The sequence below is a fragment of the Corticium candelabrum genome, chromosome 1 (assembly GCF_963422355.1).
Source record: "Corticium candelabrum chromosome 1, ooCorCand1.1, whole genome shotgun sequence".
Classification (NCBI taxonomy): Eukaryota; Metazoa; Porifera; class Homoscleromorpha; order Homosclerophorida; family Plakinidae; genus Corticium; species Corticium candelabrum.
The window spans coordinates 1,597,580-1,624,060 of NC_085085.1; the positions used below are offsets into that span (position 1 = coordinate 1,597,580).

The 26,481-nt window shown below is 43.0% G+C and overlaps 2 protein-coding genes and 2 long non-coding RNA genes across 5 annotated transcripts; 3 read left to right on the top strand and 1 right to left on the bottom strand.

Moving 5' to 3' along the window:
• Positions 1-34: 34 nt before the first annotated feature.
• LOC134187457 (uncharacterized) lies at positions 35-4,392 on the top strand. 2 transcript variants are annotated; one of them, XR_009971115.1, is made up of 10 exons: positions 35-145; positions 433-545; positions 682-756; positions 816-956; positions 1,250-1,339; positions 1,644-1,728; positions 1,788-1,852; positions 3,725-3,816; positions 3,989-4,180; positions 4,253-4,392. It is a non-coding gene; the product is annotated as an uncharacterized LOC134187457 (long non-coding RNA). The 2 variants fall into 2 exon arrangements; XR_009971114.1 differs by lacking the exon at positions 35-145 and having other exon boundaries at positions 267-545.
• On the bottom strand, positions 4,088-6,084 carry LOC134187466 (uncharacterized). The gene is made up of 3 exons (XR_009971116.1): positions 5,971-6,084; positions 5,783-5,874; positions 4,088-4,486 (listed from the first exon to the last, which is right to left on the bottom strand). It is a non-coding gene; the product is annotated as an uncharacterized LOC134187466 (long non-coding RNA).
• Positions 6,085-10,524: 4,440 nt separating this feature from the next.
• On the top strand, positions 10,525-19,874 carry LOC134195093 (putative ankyrin repeat protein RF_0381). The gene is made up of 12 exons (XM_062664106.1): positions 10,525-11,293; positions 11,489-11,612; positions 11,673-11,771; positions 11,892-11,987; positions 13,936-14,037; positions 14,102-14,194; positions 14,250-14,348; positions 16,731-16,832; positions 16,942-17,037; positions 17,099-17,197; positions 18,974-19,036; positions 19,098-19,874. The coding sequence occupies exons 1-12, from the start codon at positions 11,283-11,285 to the stop codon at positions 19,872-19,874; spliced, it is 1,761 nt and encodes a 586-aa protein (XP_062520090.1). The 5' UTR covers positions 10,525-11,282.
• Positions 19,875-19,883: 9 nt separating this feature from the next.
• LOC134185586 (uncharacterized) lies at positions 19,884-23,312 on the top strand. Its single transcript, XM_062653412.1, has 2 exons — positions 19,884-19,998; positions 22,080-23,312. The coding sequence occupies exons 1-2, from the start codon at positions 19,894-19,896 to the stop codon at positions 23,220-23,222; spliced, it is 1,248 nt and encodes a 415-aa protein (XP_062509396.1). The 5' UTR covers positions 19,884-19,893; the 3' UTR covers positions 23,223-23,312.
• Positions 23,313-26,481: the final 3,169 nt, after the last annotated feature.

The following is a 26,481-nucleotide window of genomic DNA, read 5'->3' on the forward strand; positions in this document are numbered from 1 at the left end:
TCGATTTGGCAACGCGCTTAAGTCTGCGAGATCTGTTGCGCATGCGTCGGTCAAATGTGCTTTTTGGTCATTTGTGCGTTCGTCTTCAGGGCGCTGTTTGGTTATGACAAAGAGACGAACGACCTAAAAGTGATTGAGACTGGAGGTCAGTTTTTATGCATGTAAACCTCGCAGGCAATCGGAAAACTGTCTACGCATGCGCAGTGGATAATATATTGATTACAGATTGGATTATTATGTACTATACGTTAAAATTTAGTCTAAAATTAAAAACTTATGTAATAATTTATAATTGATATTAATTAGTCTGTAACCCTTATGGTATTATTCTTGAATGTTTGGTAACACCAGTAGCAATGTTTCTGCTGTAGACATGCAAGTATGGGCGTGGTTTAATTAATTTGTATGAACGTTATATTCATTTTATTGCAGATGGGCGCATTGAGGAATTGAGCGAAGAGTTTAGCGGCAGTAAAATACAATACGGATGGTGCAAAGTGACCGATCCGAACACCAACCTGCCGAAGCTTGTTCCTAGCAACTGAGTGAGTTTTCTAAGATCAAAATTGAAGAACACGTCCATAAGAGGCATTCTTATTATATTGATATCAATGAATAGTTGCTATCTTTTAGTCGTTTGTTGACTGGTTGTGTATTTACGTAATCGATTTTTCTGTATAGTTTGGGGAGGCGACACCGACATCACGGAAAGGCGTCTGTCAACATCATGTCAACGATATTGCCGGATTTCTAAGGGTTTGTGTGTTACATGCATATTTATTGCATGTTGTTGTGTGATTGTTTTGTTCTTTCAGGGTGCTCACGTGACCATCAATGCTTGTCACGAAGGCGACGTGGAGGAGAAGGTCGTATTGGAGAAAGTGTTAAAATTGTCTAGAGCTCGTTATGGCTTTCACAAGGAAAAGGCCAGACCAGTGGAACCATCCGGTCCAGTGGTATGTATGCTGTATTTGTACTAAATGGGCTGGGCTGTGGGTTGTGGTAGTTTGCAATACATTTTAAGAAGTCAAATATATTAATTAATGTAATAAATATATAATAATTTATTTTTTAATAATTTTGATAATTTATATAATATGTAAATATATTAATTAAATGTAAATATATTAGTTAAATGTAAATATATTAATTAATCAATTTTGTGATTTGTAGTGTGTCTCTGGTAGATGCTTGGCTTTTAGTTAAAATGTCAATGTGCAATGTGTATCGTACTGTTTGTTTGCAATAGATTAGTGATTTGTGTGTTGCTTGCAAGAAAGCCGACGTACGAACTGATATTGATGCAAACAAACGAGACAAGTTTTGGTCTGACCAAGAGGTTGAGTTGCATTTTGGTGTAGTTTGTCTCTGTCTGTCTGTCTGTCCATCTGTCTGTCAATTTCATTTATTGAAACACAAATTCTACGTTACATTTCTAACACTAAATACAAGCAATCTACTGAGTTCAGCTTTAGTTCAATGCAAACTACTTTGATAGTCTCTATTGTGTATGTTCTCTTCTTCTTCTTCAGTCTGTCTGTCTGTTTGTTTGTCTGTCTGTCTATCTGTTCGTCTGTGCATTCGTTTGTCTGTCTGTCTGTCTGTCTATTTGTCTGTGTGTAGTTTTCTTGCTTTGTTAATAGAAACTTGAGAAGCAGCTTGTTCAAGAGGAACGTAAGGTAAATTGAGGAAGCAAAGAAACGAGGCAGTGAAATCAAAGAGAGGGAGGTCTGTGTGATGGGTGGGATTGTGGTGTTTGTGCAGTCAGTGATTGCTTGGTTTGACAGGCAAGAGAGAGATGACTTCATGGAAAGAGGGAAGCTGAATGTGCATGAGCAATTGATGCACAGAAGTGAGTTGTGTGTGTGTGTGTGTGTGTGTGTGTGTGTGTGTGTGTGTGTGTGTGTGTCAGTGTGTCAGTGTAATACAGACATTTGGTAAACAGCAGGAATGTGACAGACAGGTGGGTTGCATATGCGGGAGTGTGCAAGTGTTTTGTGATGTATCTGTGATGGAAACGTTATGTGACAACACGGATTTGTGTTGTTGTTGTAGTTGTTTTGTATGTATTGTGTGGTGATTGGTGATTGTGGCATTAACAACATGTGGAGATAGAGACAGGTAGAAAGTCTGATGGGCAGATAATTGCATAGGCAGAAGGACAGAGAGACAGACGGACAAAGAAATAGACACACAAAGATAAAAGATGGACACATAAACAGACAGACAGACAGACAGACAAAGTATATTGCTGCTCATCTGACATAGCCACACACATTGATAAGGTCATCTAGTGAGAACCATTCCTCCATATAAATTCCAACCTCCAGCAAATATACACGATCTACAGACACACACTCGACATTCAGCAAGTTTCTATATCTAGATGACATCACTGCTAGGTCATGGGCACAAGCTATACTTCCTATCAGGCATGGTGGTTTTGAGCTCACTTCTATTCAAAACCTCTCACCAATTGCATTTGTTGCCAGTTGGGTTCAATATTTGCACGTACTACCAAGTTGGTTTTCAGGGTTAAGATGACTGGTAGACACAGTGCTTAGTCAAGCAATCTCATTGAATGCCCAAATAGACACTATCAGTTACAAGTTGCAAAAGTCACTGAATTCAGGCCAGACACTGACAGATCTACTACCTGACACTGAAACCTCACAACATCGACTGTCAGGAAAACTGGACAGAGCGCAAGTGTTGCACATGATTGAGAACTCGTCAATGAAAGATGCTGCTTGCTTGAAGTCTCTCCAAGGAAAAGGTTTGGGAGCCTGGCTGGACTGCATTCCTAGTTCACAGAAGCTTGCCCTTCTCTGATTTGTTCTGTTTGGCAGCTTTTGTTAGGCTGGGTCTCCCAATTCCACTGCCTCCTTCAGTTGATACATGTGAATGTGGGAAACGACTGGATGATGGTGGAGGAGTGGACCAGTTCGGACCCATAATTCCATCAGCTTGGTCAGACTGTCTAAACCATATCATAGAACCGAGGCACACGTATAGCAACTCCCAAGCCAGACCTGATATTATTGTTCAAAATGTATTTGAATTCAATGTTGAGCTGGATGTATCCATAGCTCACCTCTGGTGTCCTGACATCATGCTAAATGTAGCACAAAGCAGTGGATCAGCGGCTCTGAGAAGAGAGGAAAAGAAGAAGGAAACGTACAGCTCGAAACACATCCAAGTGGCTCTAACCCTAATGTGGTCCTCCTTGTGTTTGAATACTTTGGACATTTAGGATAAAGATGGACAGCAGTTTCTGCATCAGATATTCCAATGATCAAAAGAGACGACAATGGAAAAATCAACAGCGTGGATTTCAGAACTTACTGGCGATGGCAACTGGCAGTGACATTGCATGCAGAAACGCAGTGAAAGTGATATTAAGGAAATTAGACAGGATGACATGCTCAAGAGACTCATTAGGTGATTTATACAGAAGTCAATTGTACAGTAGATAAGTTAGCACTGGAGGGATGGGCCTAGTGGACGTAGATAATTTGAACTGAAGAGACAGTATAGTATACAGACAGACAGACAGACAGACAGACAAAGAAACAGACAGACAAACAGGCAGGCAGACAGACAGACAGACAGGAAAGTGACATGTAGGCAAGTAGATTGAAAGTCATATGCACAACTAGAAATCGCAAAGGCAAATTTGTCTTGTATTGGTCTACTGCAGTGTAATATATTGCTGGCATTTTAGAATTAAAGCTCGCATGGAGCAGTTGGATGGTGAAACTGAGAGGAAGAAGGAAGCGGCAAGCACACGAGGAAAGACAAAGGTTTAAGCAGCAGGTAAATCGCAAGTGTAACTAGTTTATGATTTATTGGAAGTTACGATTGTGAGGCAGGATTGTGGCAATTAGTAGTCTATTGATGTCGCACACATACACACACACACACACACACACACACACACACACACACACACACACCACATTATTGTGATGTGTGCACCTTATTGCAGGGAACTGCATCCAGTCATCACTGTTCACGTGGCACTGGTCATTGCTATGAATTGATGTTCATGCATGTTGGTGTGGTTTGCATGCAACATGCTGCAGAGTAAGCTAAAACGTCTTGCAAATGTATTATGGGAGACATCAAGTGTCAGTTCTCAAATGAATCTAATGTAGATGAGTCTGTCTTAAATACAAAGGTTGGTTGTCTCTTAATGTTTCTAGTTACACAAAGCGGCAGTTGAATTATTATTGTGATTGTTTCTCTCTAGCAACTGAAGATGATAAGAGAGGACACGAGCAGTAGGTTGTAAGTCTAGTCCATCATCGAGTCGTGCAGTGGATCAAGAGAAGCAACCAGTCAGCAGCCCAGCCATCAGTTTGAATAGTGGCAGAGTTTGCAAACGCAAACTGAAACACTTGTGCACAACGACATATAACTCTTTCCGCTAGATTATCAATGGTCACTTAACTTAATTCAACTATTAATGGTCACCACTGATTACCTGCAGAGACAGCAAAGATAAACGATGTGAATCACACAAATGGACAGACAGACTGATGAGTGGGCATACAGACGAATGGAATCAATATTAGTCAACAGACCAACAAACCCTGCAAACCCATCTTTCAGCTACTACCTGCTCATGCTTCAAGTCATCCGTTTCTGTCTGTAGTATCATATTAATCCTTCAGTTGTCGTTACTTCGACAGACAAGACAGTAAATTAAGTATCAATATGCAATAGTCCATACAAGACATGTAGCTACATTGAAAACAACCTTCTAAGAATAGTGTAGTGAAGAGATGATTGATGAATATAATAATATATTTACTACAGTTCATGCACTCCATTTCAGCAGTCATTTTGTGCACAACTGATTGCAACCCAACCCAACTGGCTGTTGGATGACGTGTAAATAACATTTGTCTATCACAAGTTATGTATCTGATGGGGTAGTTAGATGGTCTGTAGGTGCTCACTGTTTGTTGCTGTGCAAGCACAATTAATAGTGTGCGCCACACACACACACACACACACACACACACACACACACACACACACACACACACACACACACACACACACACACCACACACAAACACACACACACAGACACACACACACACACACACACACACACACACACACACACACACACACACACACACACCACACACACACAAACACACACACACAGACACACACACACACACACACACACACACACACACACACACACACACACACACACACACACACACACACACTGGTAGTGGTGATGGAAGCGCATCCGGGGCTGCAATCCACACTGCGTCTGGGGCGAGGCTATTGTCCACCCCAGTCAATGACCAGGTACTCATTCATAATCCTGATTCGAGAGAAGCAAGTGTGGGTGAGTTTCTTGCTCAAGGAAACTGGGACAGTGTCGCCTCCACCAAGATCAAACCTTCAACCCTCATCACAGAATACAAGATCCCCGATGTCATCACCAACACTTTACCATCTGCTTCACCACGCCACACACACACACACACACACACACACACACACACACACACACACACACACACACACACACACAGACAGACAGACAGACAGACAGACAGACAGACAGACAGACAGACAGACAGACAGACAGACAGACAGACACACACACACACACACACACACGACAGGCACACACAACACACACACAACACAGGCACACACACACACACACAAACAAACAAACAAACAACCAAACACAAACAAACTTAATATTTGAATTTAATATTAATACTATTTATAATCTACTTACCAGAAGCATCTGGGCCCCACAAGGGTCTTCTGTTACACAGTTTTGTGATGGCGAACCTATATCTGCACTTGAGTGTGACTCTCCCTCAGACTCTGTAGTAAAGGGAATAGTCAGTAAATGGTAATCCATTGAATTTTGTCAAACACTATTATATATAGTAGAGATGCAAATTTGTCATCTGCATTTACCTTCTCTGCTCCTTTTGGAAAAAAATGAAGTGATAGGTGTAGCAGCATGTCTCTTCATTTTGAAGTATTTGTTGACGACTTCACGGAATCAGTAGATGCGTGGGATTGTAGAATGAAGTTCTCTGAGCATGAGCAGATCTTATGGCCTGGATCTACCGTCCTTTTTGTGCGCTTACAACAAGCCTACAGTAACACGATCTCGGCAACCCGGCGAAAGGACTGGACTGTGGACCTGGTAGTTTCGAAACTTAGCTAGCTGTCTTTAATTAAATATACTGTTGAGTAACTCAGTTCATACAGTAACACAGTACCAAAGAACAGGTATTTTTGTATTAGAATGAAAAATTGAATCTGAAACAGTAATGCTCAGCTCAAAGGGGGTCTATAGACCCCATAGACCCAGCCTGAATCCGCCATTGCAAAGATGGCGGAGTCAGGTTTGTTTGTTTGTTTTTACAGACCTCTACCGCTATCAAAGATGCCAATTGTAGTTTATGCATTTCGCTTTTTGACTATTGGCCGATACTGTGTGACCTGTGGCATGACCATCTCTACTGTAGTGATGCTATTGCATGGTGGGCTCTTGATGTGCTTCTTATGTAGCTGCTGGCACTGGGAACAGTCATACATGGGAGACAGATGTAAATGTTGAATGGCACACTTCTTGCACATTAAATGGTTGCATTGGAGTTCAACTGGGATGTTGACAACTTTTTCACACACAGCTAGGGCACTTGAACGAGTCAAACAAGTACAGAACTGACTCAAATTGGATGAAATGGGATAGTTGGATTGCTTGAATAAAGTCTTCTGAACATATATGACTTCTGGTGCTACTGTTTCTATTTGTTGGATTAGGTCAGTCAATTTGATTGCTGACTGACCTGTGAGAACAAGCTGATTCTTTTTCACTTTTTGGGTGGTCTTCCTCCTCTCTTCTGTTGCTGACAACTGGAGCAGGTGTTGCAGTTCTCTGAGTGTACCATCCACTCTCTGCAGAGAGGTACAAGATAGAGGTTCCTTGCCTCTTTGTAAATCAATGCATCACTAGATGGCAGCGGACACAGAAATTGGTAGGATGCACAGAAACATCATCTGCTCCAACATCTATCTTGTACAACTGGAGAATCCTGTTTTTGAGGTCTAGACATTTGTACTGACGTCCTCTCGATTGAACCTGGGGCCACATTACCTGCATAGCTCTTGTACGGAAAGGATGTGATGCACCATATCCATAGACTAGACTGACAACACTTGTATACTCGTTAACTGTTTTTGTATACGTCTTATGTAGTGTATGGAGTAAGGAAAGGACATGAGAGAGTGATGAGGTAAAGAACTGCTACACGTGTACCATTCAAATTCAAGGAACCAGTGTTGGTAAACCAGTGTTGGTACACCATTAGCAAGTTTTTGTGGCAAAGTCTATTTTACCATAGATATGATTTTACTTACATCCCAAGTTGTTAGGCATAATTTCTCTAGGCACGTGACCTAGGCTAGCCTCGTCCCCAGACTCTCTCGCGCTAGTCTTGTCCGGTGCCCGTATGACAATTCCAGGCGCGAGAGAGTCTGGGATCATCCCGCCTACTTCCTGCCATATCTCCTTTCTAAATGCTCACTAAGTGTCACCCCCAACGTTATCAAGTGTCCCGTAACTTCAAAATCAGATTAGCGTTAGTCTAATTCAATAAACGTACCACAGTGGATGCTATGACCATTGTTTGGTGTTTGTGGCATATCCAGCACTTGCAGACAACTGAAGCATGTTGAAAAGGTAAGTCTATGGAGTATTGGTGACGAGTGTCGTGTAGGCTTGTAGTCTGAGATTTACAATTGCCGGAGTGATGACTTTCTAGCTAGTTCACACGCGGCCATTAGCGTTTGCGCGCAGACTAGACTCTGTAGCAAAAAGCGCGCAATGGCAAGGGAAGGGGTTGATCTTGACATGAAACTACCGTCTGGAGGGTCAACTTGAAGCTTCCAGGGCTATTCTTTCGCGAAAAGATGTATTTGTTTTCATACTTGAAGGGTAGACGGTAGTTTCATGTCAAGATCAACCCCTTCCCTTGCCATTGCGCGCTTTTTGCTACAGAGTCTAGTCTGTGCACAAACGCTAATGGCCTCGTGTGAACTACGTAGAAGGTCATCACTCCGGATCCGCCACTTGTAGATCTCAGACTACAAGCCTACACGAAACCCGTCACCAATACTTCATAGTCTTACCTTTTCAACATGCTTCAGTTGTCTGCAAGTGCTGGATATGCCACAAACACCAAACAATGGTCATAGCATCCACTGTGGTACGTTTATTGAATTAGACTAACGCTAATCTGATTTTGAAGTTACGGGACACTTGATGACGTTCGGGGTGACAGTTGATGGCGTTGGGGGTGAGTATTTAGAAAGGAGATATGGCAGGAAGTAGGCGGGATGATCCCAGACTCTCTCGCGCCTGGAATTGTCATGCGGGCACCGGACAAGACTAGCGCGAGAGAGTCTGGGGACGAGGCTAACCTAGGCCATCTTGTCATATTTTAGTGCTCTAACTACAGTAGTATAAAATGACCATGCTTCCGTTCTTGTGTCACCATAGCCTAGTCGTCCGCGTTCCCTGTCTCTGACGTTGATTAGGTCGTCGCTCGTACAAATCTGCAGTCGATCCTTGCAAAGTTCTCCAGGAGACCATCTAGTCTTGTGTACATGCATGTGTACGCTAGCCTGTCCTCGCGGTCGATTCCTTCATATATCTTGCAGACGTGAGTGGCAGCATGTGTCTGTGTTTGCAATCGTCGACTGTATAACGTGTTTCATACTGTTGTTCTCCAGCAGAGATCTAGAGAGGTTCGTGCGTACTAGAGCGCCTGTCGACGACGATGTCTCATGCATGATCTCCGTTCTTCTTGTTTTCTCATCCGTTGGCCGTTGCCCTGCTTTTGGAAAAAGTAACTGCACCTTTTGCATCGAGAAACAAGGTGGAAGCACTGTTGTAGACGAGTCAAAGGCGTCGCTGGACGTCCAAAATTGGGGGGGGGCAGCGCTTAGCCACGCTGGAAGAGCAAGGCTTCTTATCGTGCCCCGCGTTCGAGAGTGCTAATCATTCAACTAAACTGGCCTCGTGTGTGTGTGTGTGTGTGTGTGTGTGTGTGTGTGTGTGTGTGTGTGTGTGTGTGTGTGTGTGTGCGCGCGCGCGTGCGTGTGTATCACAATACACAGAGAAGCAACATTGGTAGATACAGAGGGATGAGTTGTCATATTCATGATAATGTATTTAATTGGGTTACACTAAAGGCATACGCTGGTCAGTAATATCAGCAAATTGCAACACTAAGTCCTCGACGTTGGCTTCTAGATCTGCTGTAAGTTCCTTATCAAAAGACATGAGTGCTAGTGAGCGGAGCCGATCATCCGACATTCGAGTTCTTAGCCAAGTTTTCAGTCTTTTCAGTGCAGAGAACGATCTCTCTGCATTTGCAGATGTCACTGGAGTGCACAGAAAAATCTTGAACAGTTGCAAGACAGCTGGAAACAAGGCTCTACAACCATGGTCAACAAAGAATACGGTCAATTCCTTGACAGTGTGAGCGGTGTTTTCGCCAGCATTCTGCTTAACAAAGTTATAGAAAACCTGAAGCTGGGCTTTCACATGACTTTGAGGAGCATCAAAGTCGTCGTCGTAGAAGTGTACTACATCTTCGACCATCTGTAAGTCGGGTTCTTCAGTTGTTGCGGATTCTAGAAGTAGACTCTGAACTTTCATAGCAATCGTCACATCCTCACTGCAGAACCGGTCTCTGAGCTGTGTCATCAAAATATCCAAGAGTTCGAAGTACATTGTTCTACAGAGTTCTTCTGCACTCTTTGGACTATGGTGTTCAGAACCACCTGTATCCAATCGTCTTGATAGTCGCCTTTGTCTCTGTAGTCCAGGTGGCTCCAGTCCCAGTCTCCGACTATCATTGAGCAAAGACTTCCATAAATAATTGAACTCTTTGTCACTTCTGTAATCTTCGAAAGTTTTGATGACAGACTGTGCGTACTTTCTTGCCAGCTGAAGATCCACGCCTATTAATATGGGGGGGGCATGGCCCACCCAGGCCCCTATTGAGCGACGCCTCTGGACGAGTTCAGTCTCAGCTTGCATTTTCAGTCAGCTAGGAGCCAAGTCACGTGTCAAAAGACTCGAATCTGTATGGTTATTTCTACGAGGCGTACACAAAAGCCAAGCGACGGTGGCTGTGGTGTCTCACATGAGTCTTGTTTGCGATCATTGTTATATCTGCAAAAAGCCAGAGATGTGAGATAGCAGTGAAAACGACCTCTGTAGTTATCATGGAAGTGTGACTCATTTAGAAACGTGCTATGAGACTTACAATCTATAGAGTTATGGTATGAACGTCTGCACTTACTTTCTTGCACGTTGTTCGCTTATTGTCATTCAGACATAGAAGAAAAAATGGAAAACGTTTCACAAGAAGTGATGAGCGATCCGCAAATCCACGTGACTGAGCACGTGCAAACTAAGTTGCGCATGCGTAATGGCCGTGGCAAGAGGTTTGTCAAGGAGATTCGGCGCTCGCAAAGCAACAAGCTCATTGGTTGGAGCGGAGAGCGGGTGTAGAGGTGAGTGAGACGCGCAACGTTTCTTTCTGCCAACTCGTCGATGCATCCCGGCATAAGATCTCGTTGAATTTCTCGTTTGTGCGAAAGAGCTTTGCCGACCGCACAAGCACACAAGAAATTACTAAGACTGACAGTTTGATGTTGTATGAGAAGGTTAGGGAAAAGAGATGAGCGCGACACACAATCACGGTTTCTCTTATTTGCTTGTAAACCCGTCTACTGGATTTGTGTGACGTGATGGAGGAGAAACGCGCCAAGACTTTCACGTCTCGACGTGTTTGTGATGTTAGCGCGCATTTGCAATCTATTGCGGTTGTAGTGTGTATTGTAATAGACAGTAGACGGGTGTGGGGCGTGGTGCGAGGTGATAGATTAGAGCAAATGGATTGTTAGATTGTGATGTGAGTAAAGGCCTGTCCACACTGGCAACTGGATCGCGATCCAACCGCAACGCTGTCCACACTTGCAACTCGATCGCGATCCGTCCGATCCACATCGCGAGGTGGATTGGATCGCGATCGGTTGAATCCAATTAGAAATAGTGGGCGTTACTTTCACGTACGCTACGCCGGAACATCTAGCACTCCTCACTCATCTTTGCTCTCGCTCACCTTACGTCGCTGTATCAACGCTTTCTACAAGCAAAGAAACCACACGTACACATCGGTCGTCAGTCACGTGATAGCGAAATGAGGCGGAGGTATCGTTTTCAAAGTGCAGTGTGGACGCTCGCTATCCCGATCGGATCGCGATCCATTCTGGTCTAGTGTGGACAGGCCTTAAAGGGTTGATGTGGTTGTGGACTGATTGGATTGAGAGCACGTGTTGAGTGAATTGTCGTTTGTTAATGAAATTGGAAGGATTTATTGTTATTGATGTGTTACTGTGATGTTAGAATGAGTGAGAGAGACATCACAACATTGAATAGCCAACTAGTGGTTGCTGTTGGGAATAACGAAGGTGATGAGGTTGACAGATTGTTGAGTGAAGGAGCTTCACCGAATGCGTGTAATGAATATGTATGTTATTGATTGAGTGACTCGTTTTATTGTTGTTTACAACAACTCACTCTAATGTAGGGATGTCCTGTACTGGTGGAAGCTTGTGATGAAGGCTATCATTCTGTATGTAAGCTGCTAGTGAAGATAGGAGCAGATGTGAACAAAACTACTTCTTTGGTAAGTGTTGAGAGTGAATGAATGAATGAAGAGAATGAGATTTAATGATGTGATGAGATTTGTGATAGGATGGATATTACAGTAGAGACAAACAATTAAACACAATTATTGTCATTACAGGGTTGGACTGCTCTAATGTTGGTAGCAAGGAATGGTGATGATGAAATGGTCGACTTCCTTTTATCATCAAATGCTGATGCTGGACAGAAGACTAAGGTGAGTGTATGTGATGCAGTTTGATGTGGTGATGTGTGAGTATGAGAAGTTATGTTTTAAAATGAATGTATTAATAACGTAAACTAGCAGAGTCCTTCAGCATTGCCCATGTAATCCAGATGTATGTATATAAAGGTGTAGTGTGTTTGCTTACTTGACCATAACCTGGAAAAGGGGCTCGATGAAACACATGCAGCCAACAGCCGATTAGACTGTTCTTCTAGGTGAGCAGCCTGTTTTTCATCCAGGAAAGATGAGTAAGTATCTAGTTTGTAAGCAAGTTACTAAGTTTCCATATTAAGGTAATGTCCTTGAAAAGGTTGCATTTTCATTTTCTTTCATACAATCATGCACTGCATACGTTTGTATTTTTGTATTTGCTGCAAACTGTCATCTTAGGCAATCATTCATGGAAAGAAGCGGCCTGCACACACTCAAATGGCAATAAGCCAACAGAGGAGTCAATGAAAGCCATGCAGCTAACAAATGATTGGACTGACACTGTTCTTCTTAAAAGGTTGAACTTGGACTGTGTGCAGAGTCTCTATGCCAATTGAGTTAGTAGTTTTAGCACTTAAACACACACACACACACACACACACACACACACACACACACACACACACACACACACACACACACACACACACACACAATGGACAAATGTCAATCCCTCCATGTCATTCGACGTTGACCTTAAGAGACAGGGCTTTCATGCGCTGCGTCGAGGCTTAGGGCTAGCGCTACAATCCACCTGGAGCTTTGCTGGGTGCACTGACAATGGCGCAGCTGTGGGGCTGGACATCGAGTCCCACAAGTACCCGTCTGCTGCTTGGTATTGTACAGTAGTCATGTCCACCCCAGTCAATGACCAGGTACTCATTTATACTCCTGAGTCGAGAGAAGCAATTGTGTGTAAGTTTCTTGCTTAATTAAGGAAATTATGCCATAGATTGCCATCACTGTGACTTGAACCTGCAACCCTGCAAGGTGCTGGCTGTTTTCATTCTTCAAATGCACTCTCTAACAAATTGAGCTACAGCACCACACACACACACACACACACACACACACACACACACACACACACACACACACACACACACACACACACACACACACACACACACACACACACAAATAATGCCTTTTTATCATATTGTCATATATAAAACTGTGTTTGTTTTTGTCTAAGCTGAGTTGACCAGCTCTGGAATATTAAAGCCTTTCCATCAGTAATTAGCCAAGGTCACCTGACTGCTATAAACAATCTCTTAACTTACCTCAGTATTCATCGTTTATTAGTGAAGTGACAACACGACAACATTAAAGGAACTGTACTAGACCCTCTCCCACCGTCTGGATGTTGAAAAAGGGAGGGGCTGGCTAAGCGAGACTAACCTGGATGGCCATACAGCTATTACACTTACACTTGCATTGAGACATCACAAACCATCATGTTTGAGATTGACTCAAAATCAACGTCATTTCCATTTGCTTAGCCAACACACATCTCAACACTAGCCTCGACACTAGGCCTCCCTTTGCTTTTGGTGGTCCGACTGCACGAGGGTAGCAACGGAACTGTATCACGTGATGTTCTCTTCGAAAAGCAAAGGAACATCATGTGATACAGTCCCGTTGCTATCCTTGCGCTGTCGGACCACCGAAAGCAAAGTGAGGGCTAGTGTCGAGGCTATCTCAACACAGTAGAGTACACATAGAAAGGGTCTCACCCCAATTATGGTGGCTTAATAATGTGGTTGTGAATGATATTTGATATTGGAAAGTGTTGATTGTGTGTATGGTGGAGCAGGAGATGTAGATGAGTGTTTTACTAGCAGACATGGTGTTGTATTATGAGTAGTGATGGATAGTCTGGTGGCAGTTGTATTGCATTGATTGCTTGTTGGACAACACATTGCTAATATACATTGTACATGGTCAGTATGGTAGTACTGCATTTGATTGGGCAATGGATAGACGTCACATGTCAACAGCTGGTCGTTTGGTGTTGGCAACTCTAAGAGTTGAAGATGTTACAGTTGAGGTGTGTGACAGTCAGTTATTTTGAGAGAATGAAATAAATGTGTGTGAGTGTGTGGTGTGTGTAGAGTCTTCCTCGCATGTTGCATTGGGCATATAAGAATAAGAGAGATGATGTGATAAAAACAATTGTTAAGCTGGGAACAGAAGTGAAGGATGACGTGAGAATAGAATTTGTGTATCATTTCTATGACATTTATTGTATTGTTGATGCAGTCGGGACAAACTTTACTTCACTATGCTGCTCAGTATGGCAGTCGTGATGTGGTTGAGTTTCTCTTGGCCAACAAGGCAGATGCTGATGCTTCAGACAAGGTAGGTGTAGTGACAATCAAATATCAAATGTTAGGTAGGTGTAGCAACAATTAAGTTAAGTTGGATAAACTGATCAAGTATTTACTAAACTGTTTTGTCTGCTTAGAAATGAGGTAAAGCAATTAGTTTGTATTACAAAATATGCATATTATTTGCTGTCTTGGGTATTGTGCTATTGACCAACAATTGAGATTTAAATTGTTGTAAAGTCTTAAAATAGATGTATGGAAATGTGAATAAAATGTAAAGTGCATTTTGTGTAAGACTGCTGTGGGGCTGTCGTTCCAGCAGAGGCAGTTATTGTATAATTGTATTGGTCAAGACTATGAATTAGAAGCAACAAAGTTGAAGCACGTATCACTAAATCTTTCTATTTTCAACACTCAACAACAAAAGCAGCCACCACACAGTTGTCAGGAACTGATGCAATGTAACTGACTAGCTTGTGCTGGCTGTGAATGTATTGTGCTATTATTGTCAGACATCAAGTGTGGTCTGAATATAGGTGTGAGTGGGTACACAGTGACACAAGTATATGTGAGTATGACATCTACACGTTGCTTTTTGGGTGACACAAGGATGTAGATTTTGTGATCTCGAGGCTAGCTGCTCTTTCACATAAGATTTTCTATTTGAAAATTTGATGTTTTCAACGAGCATGTTTTGTTGAGTAATGGAAAGGGGGTCACTTGTTCGGCTAGGTACTTTGTTTGGACATTTACAGTAAATGTAGGAATGTGGCTTTTCTGACTTTGATAGAAAGTGGTTAAGACTGGCATAGGCATTTCATTTTTGTCTATCTACCTTTTCTGGAAGACACTTCCAGCTCTACCTGTTTCAATGCTGGAAGAGGGATGTGCCTACACTTGCACAGCAGGCAGTCTGAAACCTTGGTGGTGTTCCTGTTCCGTAATCTCGTATAGAAGATGTTGGCATTTGGATGAGGGCATTCCCCTGAAGAGACCCCAGTATCTATCCACGTCACTGGTAATAAATGACACACAGCTCTGTGTGTACCGTTCGAGGTCGTGAAATGGGCATTTCAGATTCAGTGGAGATCTGCTCCGCATTCTAGAGAAATTCAAGTTATTATTTATTTATTACATAAAATACTTATAAACCCATCCTGACCTAGTCTGAGTTGTTTAATGCTTGCAAGTCCAATCTGATAACTACAAGAATTTAACCTCATTTCCTAACTACATGTTTAAAAGACACCGAGATGTTATGCCGTTACTATAAGTATGACATCATCAGATATGGGATTTTATCAACCACGTAACATTATTGCAGCTAGCAAAATTTTCTAGTTAGAACAGTGACTTATTGCAAGGTACATCTGGTTGTTAATACCGTATTTCCATGCATTTAGTTACATGCTAGTATAAGCGGAGATTACCAGAAACTTGTTTGTCAGACTTTGGTAACGATACTGGCATGTCGGTATAACGCGAGGGAGTGCTGGTAATGGCGAGGGAGCAACTACTAGTACACATGTGTTGTAATTCTACTGCAGACGCTCTGTCATTCGATTCGTTGGTCTAGAGAATGCAGCTTCCCCCGAAGCCCAGCTAGAAAAGAGAAAGTCGAACAGCTAGAAGGTATCTAGAATGGATTTTCGGAGTGTGCATAGCAGAAGATCATACACAATCGAAAAAGCTAGCGGTACTACACAAGTATGACGAGCTCGGTGTAAACACAACGAAAGTTGCCAGGAAATGTGGAGTGTCTCATCAGTGCATACAGGATGAGGTTTGAACAAGCAGAAGAACACATGGCTGACAGATAAGGAAGAGAGGAAGACGATGAAGAAGAGGAGGATGAAGACAGAGAAAAGCAAGCATTATAGTGTTTATTTATGTTAGTTCAATCAATATCTAAGAACAGATGGAGCATAGATCTATGGGTCCAGTTTACAGGGAGGTTGGTCAGATCACCTCTCTTTCATTTTCACCGGCATGCCGGTATACCCCCTGGTAATTTCTGGCTAAACCGGCATGCAGCTAAATGCTCGGAAATACGATATACTAGAGAAACATTTGAATGTGAGACTTCAGTATAGATACGTGTCCAGTGTCACACGATGTTGTTTGCTGTTGTAGTCACTTGTAAATAGGATAGACACTGAACAGTTTGAGGAAGAGCAAATGTAGATGTGTGTGTGTTTGAGATGTAAGTGTTAGACGTGATTTTCTATTTTTATGAGCTGTGGTAGCATTCCTCATCTTTATATTGTTCCTAAATTCTTGACATGGACGTTTGACACAGCAGGTTTTGTGTAGATCTACGTAGTGATTTCATTTGAGTTAAACAGACTTAGGAATGCTTGCTAAGTCATGTTGTGATATTTCTACTGACTAGTTGTTATTATTTGTGTGATAGTATGGTGTCAAGCCTTTTGATTTTGCCTTCAAAAATGGTCACATGTCAATTGCTGGTCGTTTGTTTTCATTAATGCAGTCAGTTGAACATCTTGTACTTGAGGTGAGTAACAGTTAATTGTTTACAGTTAGAGAGTAATTGTATTGGTTTGTATTGTCTTTATGGAATTGATTTGCTACATTGATTCTCTTTCTTTCGTTGTTGATAATAGGATGTGTGGAAGCTGCTGGAGTGGGCATGTTGGAATAAAGAAATGGATGTTGTAAGGAAGATTGCAGAAAAGTTTTGTCAATCAGTGGAGAAGGAGGTGAGAGTTTTCACAATACTGTTGATTATGTGTGAAAGATGTTTTTGTGTTGTGCATGCAGTCTGGTCGCACTTTACTTCACTTTGCTGCTCAACTTGGTCATCGTGATGCAGTCAACTATCTGTTGAAGAAGAAGGCAGATGCAGATGCTAAAGATAAGGTAAACAATGTTATGAACATTTAATGTTTACTTTAACTTAACAGATGTGTGTTATTGAAATATTACATTGTATACCAATTGTGATGAACCTCCATTTTCAGTAATTTTAAAATCAACTTTCTAGTACATTATTCTTACATCTTTTGGTGCATTCCAGTATAGCTGAGGTGTGCCAGTAGGTTGACCTTGTTTGCAAACTAAACCAATGTAGCATGCTGAGATTGTATTTTACAGTCTGCACATGCTCAGCGACTGTTGCGTGCCTAAGTCAACATCTGGCGTACTGAGATTATTCAAACTTTCAGGTATCACTAGATTGACCGTATTTAGTTTCTTGCATATGTGGTAGGTGTGTGCACTCAAATTTCTTATTTGTGATGCCGATGCATGATTTCAAGCAAAGTTCTTGAATTACAGCTATGGAAGCGAGAATATCTGACAGAGCAATTTCAGCACACTTGCATGGCACACTGAGACTGCAAGTTCTAATTTGCACACGTGTGAACAATCTCAGCACTGTTACAATCTGAGCACGGGACCAGCATGCAGTACAGCGAGGTATACGAGGATAATGAGGATGCAAGAACACTTGTGTGCTTCTGTAATCTAAAGGAGAGCTGTCTGCTTGTCTGTATGTGCAACTACCCGTATCTCCACCGCCTCGCGTCAGACCTCTGCTGAATTCGGCTCATGCATGTCGAAACAACAGGTAGAAGAGCCTGTTGTTGTGTTCTGGACTTTTTGACTGCCAGTTGAGTTAGTAGTTTTAGTACTTTCAGGGTTTAACACACACGTGCACACGCACGCACACACACACACACACACACACACACACACACACACACACACACAGCAATGGCAAATGGAGAAGGAGCTGCCGTTAAACGGTAATGTTGAACTGTACACTAAGTAGGAGCTATGGGCCGTGCTAAGCAATTTCCTGGAGCCTGGCCAGGTGCACACACACACACACACACACACGTGTGTGTGTGTGTGAGAATATCTCGAACGGTGTGTCAGATCTCCACCGAATTTAAACTGCTCGTTCCTGACCTCAGACGGTACCCACAGAGAGTGCTGTTTATTGTTGGCGACGTCGAAGAAGGAAATATATGTTTAGTATATCCAGGTCTGGCTCAGGTCAGGTACAACGTGTATACACATGGCGTGCTGGAATACGATCCTTGCATGCTTATGTGGTACAAAATGGCGTGGAGCAAGATGGAGACTCTTGTCTTATTTGCCTTATCCGATTGTGGAGTGACCAAGATGTGCAAAACAAATATCTTGAACTTCGTTGCTGCAACAATCGCCTGGTGATAGACCTACGTATCGTATGAATAGTATGACGTCTCGTATATGTTCTATGCATTTCTCAATATGACTGTTGTAAAGCCATAGAGAGAAAACGAGCAGCTTGGCTTCTGTCCATTGGAAACGTGAGCTATGACGATCTTGAGTAACTAAGGCACGCTAATGACACGCATTGGTTCACTTCTACACACCCATTAAAATTATTGGCTCGTGTCTACAGTGTGTTGTGTGGAATGCTGGACTGGAACGGCTCGGCTTGGATTGGCTCACTATGCGTGCTTGTGTAAACGGAGCATCAGTACATATTGTCTAGGTTAGATTACTATGGCTATTTGCCAACCTGTTTGTTCGAAAACTTTGTGCTAAATGTGGAGTTTACTGTAGTTGTGGCAGCATTCTCCATCATTGTATACAAACTTTAGGTATAAATTGTTACATCTGATATGTGTGTTTCATGTTTAGGATGGTAAGAGACCATACCAACTGGCTGATGGTGAACTGAGAAGACGACTGAGGAAAGCAATAGTGAGACGTTTATGTAGTGAGATATGGTGGTGTGTGTAGAATGGATGGGTTGTATTGTCAGGATGAACAGAAGTATGCTGTTCTGTTTGCTGAGGGCACAGTGAGACCAGAAATCATCAAATTGTGTTTCATCGGTTCAGAAGGAGCAGGAAAGACGACACTCATGGAGGCTCTCAAACGAGGATGGTTAGAGTGGATTTTTACAAGTGAGAATCAAGCAGACGACCCGGATTGCGAAGAGGAACGCACGATTGGTATCAACGTGATGACAGCCTATATTTCAGGAGTGGGTCGTGTTTCACTGCGGGACCACGCAGGTCAAAAGCAGTTCCACAAAACCCATGGCCTCTTCTTCTCTGCATCCAACTCGTTTTTCATCTTGCTAGTGAGTCTAGTGAGAGTAAAGGAGAGACGACTGTGCAGCGATGAGGAGTTGCGAGATGAGCTTCAGTACTGGCTCTCATTTCTCAGATCCAGTTTGGATGGAGAGTTTATACCCACAGTGTTGATAATGGCCAGTCGAGGAGATTATTATCGTTATAGTCAGCGTGTGTTGCAGCACGTGGTCGACTACATTCGTGAGCTGTTCAAAGGCAAGATCAACATCATTCAAGAATGTTTGGTTATCGACTGCAGGAGGAGTTCATCTCCTGAAATGAGAAGACTGAAGAGAGTGTTGCGTGGTGTGAAGCAGCAGCTACAGCAAGTGATCATAAGACTAATTTTATTAGACTTAATAAATGTGCTTGCTAATTCAGATATTTATGTTACAGTCTGCTCCACTGTATCCTCGTCTCTGTCAGCCAGTTGTGTCCAAGTTGCTTCCTTCTCTTCGTAAGAAACAAGAAGATCCATTCATGGAGACTGCAACACTCATGGAGAAGATCGAGCAGGAAGCATGTCCAGGACAAGAGAAGGAAGTTGTAGAGAAGGTAGTTGGTTTCTTGAATCAATCAGGAGAGGTGAGACGACTAGCAGCTGTTTAGTCACTGCATATGTGCATGCATGCACGTGTGTGTGTGTGTGTGTGTGTGTGTGTGTGTGTGTGTGTGTGTGTGTGTGTGTGTGTGTGTGTGTGTGTGTGTAGGCAGAAGTGGAAGAACGTCTGTGCTAGCAAAATTTACTCAATCGTCACTTCAAGAGTAAAATTAGAAAATGCCCAAAGTAGTCAGAAGGCTTGTGATAGAGCTGATCCCAGCAGATGTCATGACTAACAGCCTCTGCTGTGTACTACCTGCAAGTGACTGTTTAAGTCACAAACAGGGAAGAAAGACACAATTGCAACAGAGGACAAAATCGCCTAAATCCTTGGGAAGGAGCAAAGGCCGGAATCAAGTGCGACAGATGCAGTCGTTTATTCACATGAGAAAGTGACAAGAAAAGACATAAATGTCATCAATGTATTTTGGATTTGTGACGTATTTACCAGATAGTGACTTCCTTTTCTTACGCTTTATATGTTTCACCATCATCCATGTGGATGGGCAGTTGAAGGTGTGTGTGTGTGTGTGTGTGTGTGTGTGTGTGTGTGTGTGTGTGTGTGTGTGTGTGTGTGTGTGTGTGTGTGTGTGTGTGTGTGTGTGTGTGTGTGTGTGTGTGTGTGTGTGTGTGTGTGTGTGTGTGTGTGTGTGTGTGTGTGTGTGTGTGTGTGTGTGTGTGTGTGTGTGTGTGTGTGTGTGTGTGTGTGTGTGTGTGTGTGTGTGTGTGTGTGTGTGTGTGTGTGTGTGTGTGTGTGTGTGTGTGTGTGTGTGTGTGTGTGTGTGTGTGTGTGTGTGTGTGTGTGTGTGTGTGTGTGTGTGTGTGTGTGTGTGTGTGTGTGTGTGTGTGTGTGTGTGTGTGTGTGTGTGTGTGTGTGTGTGTGTGTGTGTGTGTGTGTGTGTGTGTGTGTGTGTGTGTGTGTGTGTGTGTGTGTGTGTGTGTGTGTGTGTGTGTGTGTGTGTGTGTGTGTGTGTGTGTGTGTGTGTGTGTGTGTGTGTGTGTGTGTGTGTGTGTGTGTGTGTGTGTGTGTGTGTGTGTGTGTGTGTGTGTGTGTGTGTGTGTGTGTGTGTGTGTGTGTGTGTGTGTGTGTGTGTGTGTGTGTGTGTGTGTGTGTGTGTGTGTGTGTGTGTGTGTGTGTGTGTGTGTGTGTGTGTGTGTGTGTGGATGTAGCATTGCAGCCTTCTAAATGTGTCGGCTCTGAGGTATTTGACCCTCTTTGGCTTACCATCTGGTTTCTGCGATACCTTCAAATGCCATCATCACGATAAGCCATCTCAGGTCGACAGGAGTGCCACACCCAGCATTTGGGAGTGAGCCTATGTCAACATGTTGTTTTTGGAGAACAACTGTTGCGCTACTCCCATATTATAAAGTTCTCTGATTGCTTGTAAGGTTGAAGTACTCATTTTCATGATCTTACGTTTATTTCTGTTCATCGCCAATGGAAGAGGAGGCCATGTGCATGGAGTACAATAGGGGAAATGACTGCGCGGCATGAACGAAAGAAGTTGGTCTTCAGGGTGGAAAGTAGAATGATGGTCTATGGTTTGTGTGAGTGATCTGTATGCTGGGTAGCCTCGAAGTTCCAGACCGTTGCTCAAAAGAAATTGGGCAACAGTCTGGAACTTTGAGGCTGCTGCCGGGTTAGCAAGATGCAGCAGTTTGACTTCTTGCTGTATAGAGAATTGAAAGATTCAGGACGCTGTACATTAGATTACCTGTTTTCAAATTGGTAGATGGAGATTTGTGCTTTTTCCTGCTGTTTATGCCATCATCTTTTGAGATAGGATGGTTTTTGGTTTTTCTGTTGTGTGTGTGTGTGTGTGTGTGTGTGTGTGTGTGTGTGTGTGTGTGTGTGTGTGTGTGTGTGTGTGTGTGTGTGGGTGTACATACGTACACGTGTGTGTGTGTGTTTGTCTGTCTTTTTGTCTGTCTTTTTGTCTGTCTGTTTGTTTGTCTGTCTGTTTGTCTGTCTGTCTATTTCTATCTATTTGTTTGTGTTTGCTTGTTATTTTTGTTGTGTGCATATATATGGATGGGTGTTACTGTTGTGATGTGTGTTTAGATTGCTGTTGTTGGTGATGTGGCTGCTCTCAATCCTGCTTGTCTACATCAATATGCCATCGGTCCTATTGTTGCTTCCAAGGATTTCAAGTGGCATGTCAAGTCAGAGAGAAATGATGGCACAGTAACAAGAGAAGAAGCAAAAACGGCAATCGATCATTACTTGAGAGATCACAAGATTGCTGTTCAACTCAACACAGATAAAGTTCTCGCTATCAACAAATCTCTTGGTATCTGCTTCAAAGTGGAAGGCAGCAATGACACGTACATGTTTCCAGCTCTCTTGCCTCCTAAGGATCTGTCTGTTGTGTGGAAGAAAGATGAGAATAAGAAAGTGTATGTCGGTCGACGTCAAGTGTGCAGAAGTCAGACGACCATCTTCAGTCCATCTACATTCTGCATGTTTCAATCTAAAGTTTGCACAACATTAGATCCAGAAGCAAGGCTGTGGAGGGATGGACTGATCTTATCACAATGCAGTACAATTCATAATCTCATCGAGTGTTTGGTGGCCATGATAGATCCTGTTCGTTCTGTTGACTTTGTGTGTCGTGGAGGCAAGGGAACAGAAAAAGATTGTGGGTCATTGCTGGACACTGTCATGTCTCTTTGGAGAGATACGTTAGACAGCTACAGTCCGGGCACTGAATATCAGACTGAATATCTGAGCAGAAAGCATTTAGAGGAACACAAACAACTGAAACATGTTGCTACCTACTGTGAGAAGAAAATCAAGGAAGCAATGGCAAAGGAAGAAGGAGCATGTGCTGCTGTCAAGCAAGTAGTCGGTGATGAGCTGATGGTAGAAAGTCTTGGCGACCTGCTGGTTGTACCATCATCAGCTGCTAGAATGCCAACCACTACAGTTGTTGTCCATCCCACTGCAGTAGTGGCAGCTGTCATGAAGCACGGTTCATCTCAATGGTATTTATTTGGACAGAAATTAGGTTTCAGTCACCAGGAAGTTAATTCCTTATGTCATGACAAAGTGACTGCAGCTTCTAAATTGTCTGCAATTATTCAAGTGAAGACTGAACAAGTTGGTGATGTGAAGAAGATTGATGATCTGCTGTCGGAGATATGTGGACTGTTGCCAAGTCGAATTGATGGGTTAGTCAAGGAGGAGCTTGGACTTGCTCATTAGCCACACGAGTGCAGTTGTGGACATGATATTTTGTCATAATAATAATAATAGGGATTTATTGATGAAATATTTATTATCAAAGCAAGGCAGCATCGTGTGTTTGATGTGTGGACTTAAACTATATATTATACATAGACAGGCATGTTGCTACATATTCATATGTATGCCTTTATTTTGCTTTTAATCAATAAATTTTATGTCCATTAATTAAGCTAATAAAATGTAGAGTCAAGTTGTGGCTGCAAGGTACGATGCAAGATCAGTCTGAATCATTTTCCCTCGATAGCAGGCTGCACTACCAATCAACCACAAAGTTTTTACCATTAAGACAACTTTCAAGGTTCCATAAACTTTAGCAATCACGCCATTCAAGTTTACATGCCGTAGCAAGATTTTCAATAAATACACAAAACTTTCGTATTTTAAGAAAATTAATGACACCCGTTGCGCATATGCACCGGACTCCAAGAACTTTGCGAGAACGTCGTCTCCACGCGTTCGAAAATGAGCGGCAGAGCGCGAACTCCGAATCTGAAATAGTAAGAGACGTATGTACACGACTAATTACAACGATTTGCGCTCGATGATGCGAACTCCAAGTATGCTAGACTGCCGACCGCCGCTTCACCCTAGCTGAGACGCTCGCTCGCTCGCTTTGTCTCTAGAGGCTCTCTACTGATTGTAATCTATGTCTCTGTTTAATTTCAGGTACATGCACAAGCGCCTTCACTGTCAGTGAATTTATTCAACTTTGCAATAACCTTTATTAGTGATTAAAATATTAATTTCAATAATTTTTATGATTCAAATATTTATTTTTAATTTTTAAATTTTGTTACATTTTGTGTAGTCAACGGTCAGTGAACTCTTTCAACTTTGTATATAATCTTTATTAGTGATAAATAATTTTAATAATTTATTTTATTTAATTTTTTGATTTGTCTAGTCAAGTTGAACACAGTCAGTGATGACAGGTCTGTAACGTTTGAAATGTCGATTGTGTGAGACGACCGAGATATGACCAAGTCAGAAGTGTACCCATGCAATAACAATGAAACTGTCAGAAACCCGGATATCTTATTACAGCCATACTGTGCTGTATACTGTGCATGATGTGCACGGAGTATCTAGATACACAGACTGGCTGTAGCTCATCGTTTCAACAAGAACCTGGGACAAATGGCTAGAGCATCGCCAGTTCACTCTCTGCTGGTCGAAATGCACGAGATAAGAGGTCTGATATGCAGGCCTGGAATTAACGGCCGGACATCGGTATTTTCCGACCAAAAGCAGCGTCTGTCCAGCGCTGGATAAAGTAGTAGGACATTGTCTGACCAACGAAAAGACTAATACCCTGTTTACACGAGCACTTGTAAGCAGGCCAGCCCGTGCTGACTCGGGTCAGCTTGGTTTGTAATCGTCGTGTAAACGTGGGCCGAGCCGTGCCAGCTCGGCTCGGTGTTTGTAGCCGGGCCAGCACACGTCAGCCCGGGCCGGTTTGGGTCAAATACATCGTGTAAACGCATAGCGTGCTGGAAAGCGGGACGTGCATGCTCGTTTGGTAGTCTCGCATAGCCAGACCCCTTTTCTACACGTCGTATTTCTGTGCAAAAATGGCACAAATAGCGTGGAGCGAGACGAAGACTCTGTTAGGGAGCGACCAAGATGAGCAAGAAGTTTAGCGTTTGAACTCCGTTGCTCCATGTGCACAACAGTCGCCTGGCGGTAGACCTACGACGTCTCGTATATGTCCTACGCATTCTCGATATGACTGTTGTAAAACCATAGAGAAAAAATGCGAGCAGCTCGGCTTCTGTCCGTTGCAAATGTGAGCTAACGCGAGCTATGTCAAGCTCAAGGAACTAACGCACGTTAGTGACACGCATTGGCTTCCTTCTACAGAGTGTGTCGTGTAAATGTGGGCTGGAATACTGGGCTGGCACGAGCTGGCGTGGATCGGCTCGGCTCGCTATGCATGCTCGTGTAAACAGGGTATAAGATAATACGCAATGTGCCTTCACATGTGTCCGTAGGTGGAGAATTGCCGTACTTACCTCAATATTGTGTCACTCAAACTAGACGTTTCAGTTAACTACATGTTACTTATCACTGTTATTACTACATGTGGGTCGTACATATCCAGGGTGCACACCCGGATGTTTGTGAGCGTGACCTACACAGACTGTCAGAGCCTTACCGTTGGGGCGTTATCGTTCGCGTTCTGCTGTTTCAATCCACCGCAATGTTTTATCAATGTGTTAGAACTTAAGCCTTACAATATAGAAGAAACTGCAGGCATCCTTTCTTCAGGCAAACGCGAATAGTCTTGTAAACTTTAGTGTAGACCGGCATTCTTAGACATAGCCAGTTTGTGTATATACGTATAGGTTGTATCCCGTACGTGTCTTCGAGATCAAGTCAAATCACGCAACTGAATCTGAACTAGCGGCGTAGCCGACTTTGCAAGACTGGGGGCACTCGACCGCCAGTGTATTATGAATACCACAAAGACAGTGCGATATGTTGTCTGTATAATAGTACTGCCATTACGATGGCCTCGAAGTTCCAGACCGTCTCCCAAAGAAATGAGAGACGGTCTGGATCGACTTCTGATCGAACCGAGTTCGGAAGTAGGTGTAGTTGCCTAAGTAAAATGGAAGGGTTGTAACAGTCAAAAACACCTCTGTAGATGCCACCCGATGTGACATAGGAGATCGATTGCTACATTTTAGAGGTTTGTTCAAACAAGGTCGTGGTAATCAACTGCAATGGCGGCAAATGTGCAGCAGTCTGCTGTTCGGGATGCATTGAATCAATTTCGAGGGGCTTGGGTGCTGTTTCAAAGGCACAATCCAGTGCAGTTTTACATCACGGAATATGCACGTGCATGCAATTACGAGCTGTAGCGCAATTGTCAAACGCACTTTTGCCAGAAGCCGTGTATGTCATTACAGAACTCTCGCCAGTGGCGGCAGCTTGCTGATTGGTTGACTCGGATCACTTGCGAACTCAGGTTTGATCAGAAGTCGATCCAGACCGTCTCTCATTTTCTTTTGGGAGACGTCCTGAACTTCGAGGCTACCATTACGGTTACCTTGAGAAGCGTTTTAGAGTAAAGCTCAACAATATTTGGGGTGGCACGTGCCACTCCAGACCACCCCATAGCTGCGCCACTGCTCTGAGGGGTGTCTGGATTTGCTGGACTGGACTACTGGATTGGACCACTGGACTGGACTGGACTACTGGACTGGACTACTGG